The 13,045-nt window shown below is 39.9% G+C and overlaps 1 protein-coding gene across 2 annotated transcripts in view; it reads left to right on the top strand.

Annotated features, from left to right (window-relative positions):
• Positions 1-13,045, top strand: part of VPS35 (VPS35 retromer complex component) — a 30,440-nt gene that overhangs the window by 15,311 nt on the left and 2,084 nt on the right. For both annotated transcript variants that reach the window (XM_023189584.2, XM_023189583.2), the window contains exons 11-16: positions 1,770-1,977; positions 2,382-2,537; positions 5,160-5,282; positions 10,857-11,036; positions 11,532-11,771; positions 12,143-12,286. In XM_023189584.2, coding sequence (XP_023045352.1) covers positions 1,770-1,977; positions 2,382-2,537; positions 5,160-5,282; positions 10,857-11,036; positions 11,532-11,771; positions 12,143-12,286 — 1,051 coding nt within the window. The remainder of the gene's footprint in view (positions 1-1,769; positions 1,978-2,381; positions 2,538-5,159; positions 5,283-10,856; positions 11,037-11,531; positions 11,772-12,142; positions 12,287-13,045) is intronic.

Raw genomic sequence — 13,045 nt, 5'->3', positions numbered from 1 at the left:
CAATTGTTTTTTGAAATGCTGGCATTTGTCTTGTTTTAATCATGCATTAAGATTGTCACTACTAGGGGCAGAAAGTGTTTACCAATTACTTGGTTGTGTATATTAATGAAATTGTGGTACCTATGGACTATAGGCAGTCTTCAGGGACCAGTGACTCCAATTTGGATCCCTTTCTGTGTATCAGGGGCATCCAGTCTTTTGGCTTCCCTGGGCCACACTGGAAGAAGCATTTTCTTGGGCCACACATAAAATACACTATCACTAACAATAGTTGATGAGCTTAAAAAAAAAAAAATCGCAAAAAACTGATAATGTTTTAAGAAGGCTTACCAATTTGTGTTGGGCTGCATTCAAAGCCATCCTGGGCTGCATGCAGCCTGTGGGCTGCGGGTTGGAGGAGCTTGCTGTATGTGAATGAGTTCCTAAACTGGTAAGGACACTTTGTCAGGCAGTATTTATTTCCATAAGAGGTGTTTTCCTACGAATGAGCATGTGGTGAAAAATGAAGGGTGTATGTATATTTAAGGTGCAGAAATAAATGGGTTTAAATATCTTTTCTATTTTGAGCTTCGATTTTGATACCTTCAAGGAAGTATGAACAGTCTTGTTTCCAACTTGAAGCCTCCTCAGCTGTTCTGTCCTAGACCTATGGCGTCCTCTAGTGGCCACTGTGGGCAGCTCGGATCCTGTTACCTTCCCCCGCAGTTTCCTTCCTGCCCCATTCCCCAATGCTCTGGACTTGGGTCAAGCCAGGCCTGCCTCCCCCGCCCATATTCTTCAGAATTTTACCTCATGTCATCTTCCTCCTTTCTATCTCCCTTCTAGTGGTTTACCTGCATCAAGAAAATTTATTCTTTTTTTCCTCCGTTTGTGTTACCCTTTTTCTTTTGGTCATTTTAGTTTTGTGTGTGCGCGAACGGAAAACAAGTTCAGATATGGAATAAGTGTGAGAGAAAATTAAATGATGTGCCAGGTGTGGTGGCTCGCACCGTCATCCCAGCTATTCAGGAGGCTGAGTTGGGAGAATCACTTGAGCCCAGGAGTTTGAGAACAGCCTGGGCAACAGAGTGAGACCCTGTCTCTAATAAAAAATAAAATTAAAAATTAAAAAAATTTAAATAAAAAAACTAACTAACTGAAGTATCTATGTCTTTCTCCCCAAGTGAATTTTAAAGTAAAAATAGACAAAATCATTGGAAATAACAACCTCTAAAGAGGTTGTAATAAATGCCCCAATATGCCTCAGTATCTACAGAATGCTTTTACTAACCACTACCTAAGTCAGTCAGCCTGCTTTTCCTTAATCACCAACATCTGATGCAGAAGAAATAGTTTATATATTTTTCTATTGTGTCGAATTGCTGGTTTTGCATGGATTTTTTTTCCTATTTGTTTTCATCGTGAATATACAATACTTGTTGGCTGCCCCCTGGGAACCAAACTACCACTTAAAATACTTCCCTTAGAAATGTCATTGAATTCTAGACAGTCATCTTAACTCCAGCTATACCATCTGTTCATGAGTTGGAAACTGTTTCTAGTTTTGTATCAACAGAAAAATAATAGATGAATATATTTATTTGTGTTTAGATAAGTATTTTTTTATCCTCTTGAAAGGAGGTTGTTATAGTCTTCTGTGGTGATATGATTCACTTGACCCATTTCCTTTAATGTGTAATGAAAAATTTCAAATTCTTACAGAACAAGTGGTATTTGTGTATAGAGAAAGTTAATTTTGTTCATTAAGACTTCTGTTTTTCTTTTTGTAGTATTGCTACCAGTAGTGCGGTTTCAAAGGAACTCACCAGACTTTTGAAAATACCAGTTGACACTTACAACAATATTTTAACAGTCTTGAAATTAAAACATTTTCACCCACTCTTTGAGTACTTTGACTATGAGTCCAGAAAGAGCATGAGTTGTTACGTGCTTAGTAATGTTCTGGATTATAACACAGAAATTGTCTCTCAAGACCAGGTAAGAGAATACCTCCATGCTATTTTAGGGATACAGTGTTACAGTTTTAGACTATGGACCTAGATACCTGAGATGGGAGGGGAGGGTAATTAAATACTAAAGAAAATTTACAAGTAACTTATTCATTGTATAAATTAGAAAATTGGAGCTGTATAAAGAATCATGAAACATTTATAATTCCACCAGATAGCGAATAACCACTGTTAGTTAACATTTGTGCATATCTTTCCAGACTTTTGTCTGTATATGTGTGTATGACATACATGTGGATTGACTTTCTAACCGAAAAAAGGAATATCTTGTTGATACTGTATTGTAATTTTATAACTGAAAACACTTTTGACAGTGGCTTTGTATGCCAATGGTTTCACATCAGTGGGTTTCTTGTGCCTTACATGTTACAGGTGGATTCCATAATGAATTTGGTATCCACATTGATTCAAGATCAGCCAGATCAGCCTGTAGAGGACCCTGATCCAGAAGACTTTGCTGATGAGCAGAGCCTTGTGGGCCGCTTCATTCATCTGCTGCGCTCTGAGGACCCTGACCAGCAGTACTTGGTATGAGTTTACTCTTAGTATATCCCTGTATCAGCTCCTAGTGAAATCACATCTTCAAGTGCTTAAAATGGTTTAATTCACCTTCTGGTCTTAGACGGTTTTGAAGGAATTGCAACTGAATCAAAGATTGACTTGAACCCAGGAGGTGGAGGTTGCAGTGAGCTGAGATTGCGCCACTGCACCCCAGTCTGGGCAGCAGAGTGAGACTCCGTCTCAAAAAAAAAAAAAAAAAAAAAAGATTCATGGCATCTGTGGGCTTTTACTTTATACATAAACATAATTGTAAACTTCTGGAGCATGTGAGTAACAATTCAGTTGCTCCGATTTCTTTTGAAGACTATCTGAGAATTACAAAAAAGTCTCTTCTTTTACTTGAGTGCCCGTAATTATTCCATGTTCATTTATTTCTGAACTATGTATTGCTTATAATAAACTTTATAAGAAATACAATTCTTACATTTAATTTTACTTTTCCAAATTTGCAAGTGTAAATTATATTTGTCACATTGAAAATGTGCGTTTTTGTTTTTTGATGAGAGGTTTTAAAATTCATTTTGCCTTTTTCTTAACTTTTTTTTTTCTGATAAAGAACAATCACATGAGGTTCTCTTTATTATTAGTCCACAGGGAAACTTTGTGAAATGGATAAAGCATGTTGCCTAAGTAGGGGTATCAGTGATCGATACTAGATAGATAATTTATTTTAGTGAAAGGTTAGCACGGTTGGCTGCTTAATTACTGTTTGGGCAAAGTAGTTTAACCATTCTTGGATACATAAGGCTGTTAGGCTGCTATGATGAAAAAGACATTTGCTTGAGGATGTCCTGACTGTTTCATCTCTTTCTGTTGACTTTCTTCATTGTAGTTGACACTCCTGTACTTCATAATCAGTGTGAAATAAGAGGCTGACTGCTGTTGATAGTGTGATGGTCTTTGTCTTGGCTTAGTAGCAAACATTCCAGGACTGTGGTATTGTGCTCTGTGAGCTATGTCATCTGTACAGAGTGACTGAGTATTTTAACTGATTCCCTTAAGTTTCTGTATGAGATTGTGTGTGTCTGTGTGTTTTCATTTTCTATTGCATACCAAATGTAGTAGTTAGAAAGTATGCCTTCCGGCTGGGCATGGTGGCTCGCACCTATAATCCTAGCACTTTGGGAGACTGAGGTGGATGGGTCACCTGAGATCTGGAGTTCAAGACCAGCGTGGCCAACACGGTGAAACCCCATCTCTACTAAAAATACAAAAAATTAGCCAGGCATGGTGGTGGGCACCTGTAATCCCACCTGCTTGGGAGACTGAGGCAGGAGAATCACTTGAACCTGGGAGGTGGAGGTTGCAGTGAGTGGATATCACGCCATTGCACTGCAGCCTGGGCAACAAGAGTGAAACTCCGTCTCAAAAAAAAGTATGCCTTCTGCATGTGGCTGATTGGTTATTCCCATGTATAATGATCTTTAATAATAGGGTCATTAGCTCTGACTGCCCGTAGGGAAAATGCATTCTCTTATTGATCTGCCATATCAGGAATTTCACAAAATCTGAATGTCATTGTGTCACACATATTAAAAAACATTTTATAAACTCTTTTTCTTGTAATTTTTCTGAATTGGCTATATGTTGTACCATTTCAGAAAAAAATCCAAGAAAAGCACAGAATTCATGGAATATTTCACAAGTAGCTCTTTAGAAGTATATTAGCCTTTTCCTTGACTTAAACGGTCTTAATATTTTTTGGAATGAGGAGGTATGATGTACCAGTAATATGCATATAGTTGTTTTGTATCATAGTAATAGTTAATATTACTGAGCGAATGCCTTGTGCTAAGTAGTGGTGAAACCTCACGTGTCACTTGATCTTCCCAGCAACCCTAGGAGTTTACAGAAACTTGTGGCTAAGAGAAGGTAAATAATTTGCCCAAAGCCACACATGTAACAAGTATTAGGATTTACTTTTAAATGTGAGTCTCTGAGTGTCTTCACAGCCTTCTTTTTTTCTCTTTTTTTTTGAGATGGAATCTTGCTCTGTCACCCAGGCTGGAGTGCAGTGGCATGATCCCAGCCTACTGCATCCTCCGTCTCCTGGGTTCAAGCAATTCTCCGGCCTCAGCCTCCCGAGTAGCTGAGATTACAGGTGTGCACCACCATGCCCAGCTAATTTTTGTATTTTCAGTAGAGACGGGGTTTACCTGTGTTGGCCAGGCTGGTCTCAAACTCCTGACCTCAACTGATCTGTCCACCTTTGGCCTCCCAAAGTGCTGGGATTACACACATGAGTCACCACATCTGGCCAGAGCCTACATTCTTTATCAATGCAGCATACCTTGCATGTGTGTATATGAAAATATATTTAAATATATCTTTGCTTCTAACTCACTACCTTCAGCAGGTTATACAACCTCTCTGAAACTCATACTTCCCCATTTGTGAAATGGAATTGTATCTGTCTCTGAATTGTTGTGACAACTTGAGGAGATAGGAAATATATAAATTGCCTACCATAAAGTATGGTACATTGTATATATTCACAAAATGTTAGCAATGATGATTAGAGCCCACATTTATTTCACAAATGATTAATCATAGTTTGGAAATTTTTTTTCTTTAATGCTTTTGGGTCAGATTTTGAACACAGCACGAAAACATTTTGGAGCTGGTGGAAATCAGCGGATTCGCTTCACATTGCCACCTTTGGTATTTGCAGCTTACCAGCTGGCTTTTCGATACAAAGAGAATTCTAAAGTGGTGAGTTTACTTTTAAATATTTAGGTACTTTTTTTCCTTTTTCATCACTCTGAGTGTGTGTGTGTGTTTTATGTTATAAAAAATTTCAAACATACAAAAATAGACAGTGGTATAATAAAATCCCATTTTCGGCAACTCTGTATTTGTTACTTATCCTGTGCTAAGTGTTCCTAATGGTGATGTTGTTGGATCACATACTAAATGAGGGATCACATAAAAAGCACTTAGAAATCCAAGATTAAAGCAGTATGAATTTATGCTGAAACTCAGTTTCCTAAGTTCTAATTCAGGTTAGCTTTAAAACCTAAGGAGAGGGTCTACCATTGCAGTCATTTCTCTCTAAAGGCATATAATTGCATAATATTATGAGTTGTGGGCAACTTTTTATGAGCCTTTTTCTTCCTCGAACAGGAAGCATGGCTTGAGTCTTCATGGTGTAGTTTTGAAGAAAATATCTCAAGCTCATGTACCTGAAAGTTGGACAGTCAGGTTAATTTTAAGGAACAACTTCAGTAACTTAATTTTGTTTGTTTGTTTGTTTTGAGATAGGGTCTCATTCTGTCCCCCAGCTGGAGTGCAGTGGCTCAGTCTTAGCTCACTGCAACCTCCTCCTGGGTTCAAGCGATTCTTGTGTGTCAGCTTTCTAAGTAGCTGGGATTACAGGTGTGCACCACCATGCTCAGCTAATTTTTGTATTTTTAGTAGAGACAGGGTCTTGCCATGTTGATCAGCTGGTCTCAAACTTGTGGCCTCAAGTGATCCTCCTGCCTCAGCCTCTCCAAGTGCTAGGATTGTAGGTGTGAGCCACCACACCTGGCCTCAGTAGGGACTTGATTTTCTCATAATAGAGAAAAAAGGATGTATTAAGTAGACCTACCAGCATGAAACAGCAGCTTTTGGCCAATTTTTATTAGGCCAGCTTATCATTCACTCTTTACCAGCATTTACGGATAGAAATTTGTGAATATAACAATAAAAATAGCAACTAGCCTACATTAAAAAGCTATAGTAATTAAGACAGTATGGCAATATGGTACTGGCATAAAAACAGACACATAGACCAATGGAACAGAATAGAGAGTCTAGAAATAAATCCATACATGTGCAATAAACTAATCTTTGATAAGGACACCAAGAATACACAAAGGGGAAAAGGATGGTGTCTTCAATAAATAGTATTGGGAAAGTTGGATATCCACATGCAAAAGAATGGAATTGGACTCTCATCTTGTACCATATATAATAATGAACTCAAAATGGATTAAAGACCTGAAACCATAAAGCTCCTAGAAGAAAACATAGGGAAAAACCTCCTTGTCATTGGTCAGTGATTTTTTGGATGTGAAACCAAAAATCTAGGCAACCAAAACAAAAATAAACAAGTGGGACTCTATTAAACGAAAAAGCTTCTGTACAACAAAGGAAACAATCAGCAGAGTGAAGAGACAGCCAATGGAATGGGGGAGAATATTTGCAAACTATACATCTGAAAAGTGGTCAGTATCCAAAATATATATGGAATGCAACTCAATAGCAAGCAAATGAATAACTTGATTTAAAAATGAGCAAACTTGATTTAAAAATGAGCAAAAAATGATTTTTAACTTGATTAAAAATCAGCAAACTGAATAGACAGTTTTCCAAAGAAGACATACAGATGGCCAACTGATATATGAACAGATGTTCGACATCATTTATCAGGAAAATGCAAATCAAAACCACTATGAGATATTACCACATATCTGTCAGAATAACTGTTACCAAAAGGACAGAAAATCAAGTGTTGGCAAGGATGTAGAGAAATGGGAACCCTGTTTATTATTAGTGGGAATATAAATTAGTATAGCCATTATGGAAAACGGTATGGAGGTTCCTCAAAAAACTGAAACTAGAACTACCATGTGACCCTGCAGTCCCACATCTGGTTATATATTCAAAGGAAAGGAAATCAGTATCTCAAAGAGATACCTGCACTCCCACGTTTATTGCAGCAGCATTCACAATGGCTGAGATACAGAAACAACCTTACTGTCCATCGATAGATGAGTAAAGAAATTGTGTTTTGTGTATATGTGTGTGTATATACATGTATGTGTGTGTGTATATATACGTACATACATTCTGTACATAGTAGAATAATATTCGGCTATAGAAATGAAGAAAATCTTGCCATTTATGACAATAGGGATTAATCTGGAGGACATTATTCTAAGTGAAATAAGCCAAACACAGAAAGGCAAATACCGCATGACTTCACTTATATGTAGAATTGTTTTTTAAGTTGAATTCACCCAACCTGGGTAACATAGCAAGACCCAATCTCTATTAAAAAATAAAAAGGCCGATTGTGGTGGTTCACACCTGTAATCCCAGCACTTTGGGAGGCCAAGGCAGGCAGTTCAGCTAAGGTCAGAGTTCGAGACCAGCCTGATCAACACGGAGAAACCCCGTCTCTACTAAAAATACAAAATTAGCTGGGCGTGGTGGCTCATGCCTATAGTCTCAGCTACTCGGGAGACTGAGGCAGGAGAATTACTTGAACCCGGGATGCAGAGGTTGCGGTGAGCCGAGATCACACCATTGCACTTCAGCCTGGGCAAGAATGAAACTCCGTCTAAAAAAAAAAAAAAAAAATTAAAAAATTAGCCAGGTGTGGTGGTACATGCCTGTAGTCCTACCTACTCAAGAGGCTAGGGCAGGGCTGGGTGTGGTGGCTCATACCTGTAATCCTAGCACTTTGGGAGGCCGAGGTGGGTGGATCATCTGAGATCAGGAGTTTGAGACCAGCCTGGCCAACATGGTGAAACCCCGTCTCTAGTAAAAATACAAAAATTAGCCAGGCGTGAGGGTACATGTCTGTTATCCCAGCTACTTGGGAAGCTGAGGCAGGAGAATCACTTGAACCCGGGAGGCAGAGGTTGCAGTAAGCCAAGATCGCGCCACTGCACTCCAGCCTGGGCGACAAAGTGAGACTAAAAAATGGTTGAATTTGTATAAGCAAAGACTAGAACACTAGTTGCCAAAGAATACAAACACTAGTTGCCAAAGAATTCTGGGATCAAAATGATTTAGGGCAAATAAATAAAAGTAACTAGCCTTTACTTATTTACTAGTATTACTTACTGTGTTGCCATACACTGCGCCAAGGTCTGTGACTGTCAGTGTCACCTTTTTTTTTTTTTGGAGTCAAGGTCTTTGTCACCCAGACTGGGATACAGTGGTGTGATTACAGCTTACTGCAGCTTCGAACTCTTAGGCTCAAGTGATCCTCCCACTTCAGCCTCCTGAGTAGCTGGGACTACAAGCATGTGCCACCACACTGGCTAATTTTTTATTTTTTGTAGAAACAGTCTCACCGTGTTGCCTAGGCTGGTCTGAAACTCTTGGGCTCAAGTGATCCTCCTGACTCCTTGGCCTCCCAAAGTGTTGAGATTACAGGCATGAGCCACCATGCCCTGCCTGTTGCTATCTTTTAAAAATGAAAAGAACTGATTGCTTTAACAAGAAGAAATTTGGATAGTCAATCATGATAAAATATTTAACCTTGCTTGTAATTACAACAGCGAACCTTTTAAGAAATCAAATTGGCAAAGACAAAGAAAAATAAGGTTTAGCAATGGTGATGGTGTGATGAAAATTCATTCTCATCTAATGTTGGCAGTGTGAATTACTGTAATACTTCTAGGAAGTTGGCAGTATGTAAGTAGGATGTTAAAATGTCCAATAATTTTACTCCAAGTGGAATTCCAAGAATTTATACTAAGGGAATAATTAGGGTCTCAATAAAGCTTAGTGTATATAGAACATTCATTGTAATATTAGAGATTATTTCTAAAAGGGAATAGTTAAATAAATTATGCCATAGCCAGTCTCTGTAATATTTTCTAGTCATTACAATGATTTTAAATTAGTATCAGGAAAATTGTTAGGACAAAATAAGTGAATGAAAAATTAGAGCTGGGCGCAGTGGCTCACGCCTGTAATCCCAGCACTTTGGGAGGCCGAGGCAGGCAGATCACCCGAGGTCGGGAATTTGAGACGAGCCTGACCAACATGGAGAAACCCCATCTCTACTAAAAATACAAAATTAGCTGGGTGTGGTGGCACATGCCTGTAACCCCAGCTATTTGGTAGGCTGAGGCAGGAGAATCACTTGAACCTGGGAGGCGGAGGTTGTGGTGAGCCGAGATCGTGCCATTGCACTCCAGCCTGGGAAGCAAGAGTGAAACTTCGTCTCAAAAAAAAAAAAGAAAAATTAGATACAAATTACTTGAATCGATTTTGTTTAACTCTCAAGTAAGAAAATAAGGCCTAGATGCGGTAGTTCAGGCTAGTAATCCTAGCACTTTGGGAGGCCGAGGTGGGTGGATCACTTGAGGTCAGCAGTTCAAGACTAGCCTGGCCAATAAGGTGAAACCCCTTCTCTACTAAAAATATAAAAATTAGCAGGGGCGTGGTGGCACGCTTGTAATCCCAGCTACTCAGAAGGCTGAGGCAGAATAATGGCTTGAACCCAGGAGGCAGTGGTGGCAGTGAGCTGAGATCGTGCCAAAGAGAAAAAAGAAAACCACACACAAAAATTCCAGTTACATTTACGTAGAAAGAAAGGAAGACATTTAGCATCATAATGTTACCAGTGATCATCCCTGGATGGTAGATTTAGGGATGATGTGTGGATGATTTTGTGTATTTTTCTAATTTTCTCCAATTTGGGAATGTTACTTACGAATCAGAAAAAACAAATATCAGCCAGGTGTAATGGTTCATGCTTGTAATTCCAACACTTTGGGAGGCTGAGGCGGGGGGTTTGCTCGGGGCCAGTAGTTCAAGATCAGCCTGGGCAACAGAATGAGACCCTGTGTCTACAAAAAAAATAAAAATTAGCCAGGTGTGGTGAGCCTGTAGTCCTAGCTATTCAGGAATCTGAGGTGGGAGCATCACTTGAACACAGTAGTTCAAGGCTGCAATGAGCTGTGATCACACCACTGCACTCCAGCCTGGGTAACAGAGCTTAAAAAAAAAAAAAAGGAAAGAAAAAACAGATTGGGTGCGGTGACTCACGCATGTGATCCTAGCCCTTTGGGAGGCTGAGGTGGGCGGATCACTTGAGGTCAGGAGTTACCAGCCTGGCCACCTTGGTGAAACCCCGCCTCTACTAAAAATATAAAATTAGCTGGGCGTGGTGGCAGGCACTGTAATCCCAGCTACTCTGGAGGCTGAGGCAGGAGAATCACTTGAACCCAGGAGACGGAGGTTGTAGTAGTGAGCTAAGATTGCACCACTGCACTCCAGCCTGGGCAACAAGAGCAAAACTGTCTCATAAAGAAAAAACAAATATCAAATACGTTAACATTGCAAAGGCAGTTTAACTTCAAATGATGTTTTGAGAAGACATCCTGCTTGATTTACTTGTGTACCCTATAACTGAAACAGAGAAGGAAAATGACAGGAAAACTGTGCGCTCAACTTAGCGTGTTCACTATTTTGTTCTATTAAAAGTTTTAAATAAAATGGAATCATGGAACAAGTTAATTTTGAACTTAAGGTAACTTAAAATGTTTTTTCTTGTTTTAGGATGACAAATGGGAAAAGAAATGCCAGAAGATTTTTTCATTTGCCCACCAGACTATCAGTGCTTTGATCAAAGCAGAGCTGGCAGAATTGCCCTTAAGACTTTTTCTTCAAGGAGCACTAGCTGCTGGGGAAATTGGTTTTGAAAATCATGAAACAGTCGCATATGAATTCATGTCCCAGGTGATAATCTGTTCTTTCTGTGTTGTCACGTCAGCTCTGCTGAGTTCAGTTGCTTGTTTGCAGGCATGGTGGTAATGACATGAATTTACTCTTCTTTTACTGAATATGTAACTACCACCTTCCCACCATCATGGAACCTCTTAATATCATTGTCATAATTGACTGGTATTGATCATTTGCTGATGAAATCTAAGATTTCCAAGTGGGTCATGGTAAAAGTGTTCCATGGAACATGAAATTTGGGAAATGCATTCCATTCCCAAAATTCAGTTTGGGAACCCTGGTTAAACAAAGTTGAAAGAAGTTTCTTTATTGCAACTTTTTAGCATTTTTACCATCTCAGCTGTGTCCTGTGGCTCTCGAGAGGGTGCAGCATATTCTGATTTGAAGGCTGCAGAAGTCTCACAGGATGGAGGTTCGGTGAGAAGTACTTTGGAAAATGCTCAACTAGAGGATGGTTGGTTCTTGAAAGTCCTTTCTGCTTTGTGTTCACAGGCCTTTTCTCTATATGAAGATGAAATCAGCGATTCCAAAGCACAGTTAGCTGCCATCACCTTGATCATTGGCACTTTTGAAAGGATGAAGTGCTTCAGTGAAGAGAATCACGAACCTCTGAGGACTCAGTGTGCCCTTGCTGCATCCAAACTTCTGAAGAAACCCGATCAGGGCCGAGCTGTGAGCACCTGTGCACATCTCTTCTGGTCTGGCAGAAACACGGACAAAAATGGGGAGGAGGTAAGGTCATTCCTGAGTGCATGATAGCAGACAGGATCGATAACAGGGATCGGTTGCCATGGCCTTGTGTTCTATATTTGGGGTGCTTGGAAATCTGATGAAGAGAATTGCTTTGTTTTGTTAAAAAGGAGAGTCTCATCCTGTAGTGAAGCCTCTGCTTTGAGGATATTGTAACATAGCAAGTTCAAACCACTACCTGTTTTTAAAAAAATACAGCTGTATACTTCAAAAGAGGAAGAAGGAGAATGAAAAGGATTTAAATTTGTTGTGTCCCTTTAGAACACGAAAGAGCACGGTAGTGTTGTGTTTCTGTGTATGAAAACGGGACGTTTTGTTTATGTCTTCACTGTCCCCCTGCCCTTTTATTTTAGCTTCACGGAGGCAAGAGGGTAATGGAGTGCCTAAAGAAAGCTCTAAAAATAGCAAATCAGTGCATGGACCCCTCTCTACAAGTACAGCTTTTTATAGAAATTCTGAACAGATATATCTATTTTTATGAAAAGGAAAATGATGCGGTAAGTGAATTAGTAAAGTGTTGATAATAAACTAACATTTTCCCTTCCTACTCTTAGGAAATTTGATATGTACAAAAGTTTATCATTCTGATACTTTCATCACTTTTCATTTGAAAAATATAAAATAATTTACAGATGTCAAGTAACAGGCTAATTTGTCATAATGTTCTAGTTTAAGACAATTCTTAGGCCGGGCATAGTGCCTCACGCCTGTAATCCCAGCACTTTGGGAGACCAAGGCGGGCAGATCACCTGAGGTCAGGAGTTCGAAACCAGCCTGGCCAACATGGTGAAACCTCATCTCTACTAAAAATACAAAAATTAGCTGGGCATGGTAGCAGGTGCCTGTAATTCCAGCTATTTGGGAGGCCAAGGCAGGAGAATCGCTTGAACCCGGAAGGTGGAGGCTGCAGTGAGCCACGATTGTGCCATTGCACTCCAGCGTGGGCAACAAGAGCAAAACTCTGTCGCAAAAAAAAAAAAAAAAGGCCGGGCACAGTGGCTTACGCCTGTAATCCCAGCACTCTGGGAGGCTGAAGTGGGCAGATCACGAGGTCAGGAGATGGAAACCATCCTGGCTAACATGGTGAAACCCTGTCTCTACTAAAAATACAAAAAATTAGCTGGGCGTGGTGGCAGGTGCCTGTGGTCCCAGCTACTCGGGAGGCTGAGGCAGGAGAATGGTATGAACCCAGGAGGTGGAGCTTGCAGTGAGCCGAGATCATGCCACTGCACTCCAGCCTGGGCGACAGAGCAAGA

Source organism: Piliocolobus tephrosceles, chromosome 17, assembly GCF_002776525.5.
Source record: "Piliocolobus tephrosceles isolate RC106 chromosome 17, ASM277652v3, whole genome shotgun sequence".
NCBI lineage: Eukaryota > Metazoa > Chordata > Mammalia > Primates > Cercopithecidae > Piliocolobus > Piliocolobus tephrosceles.
This window is presented reverse-complemented; position numbering and strand designations above follow the sequence as displayed.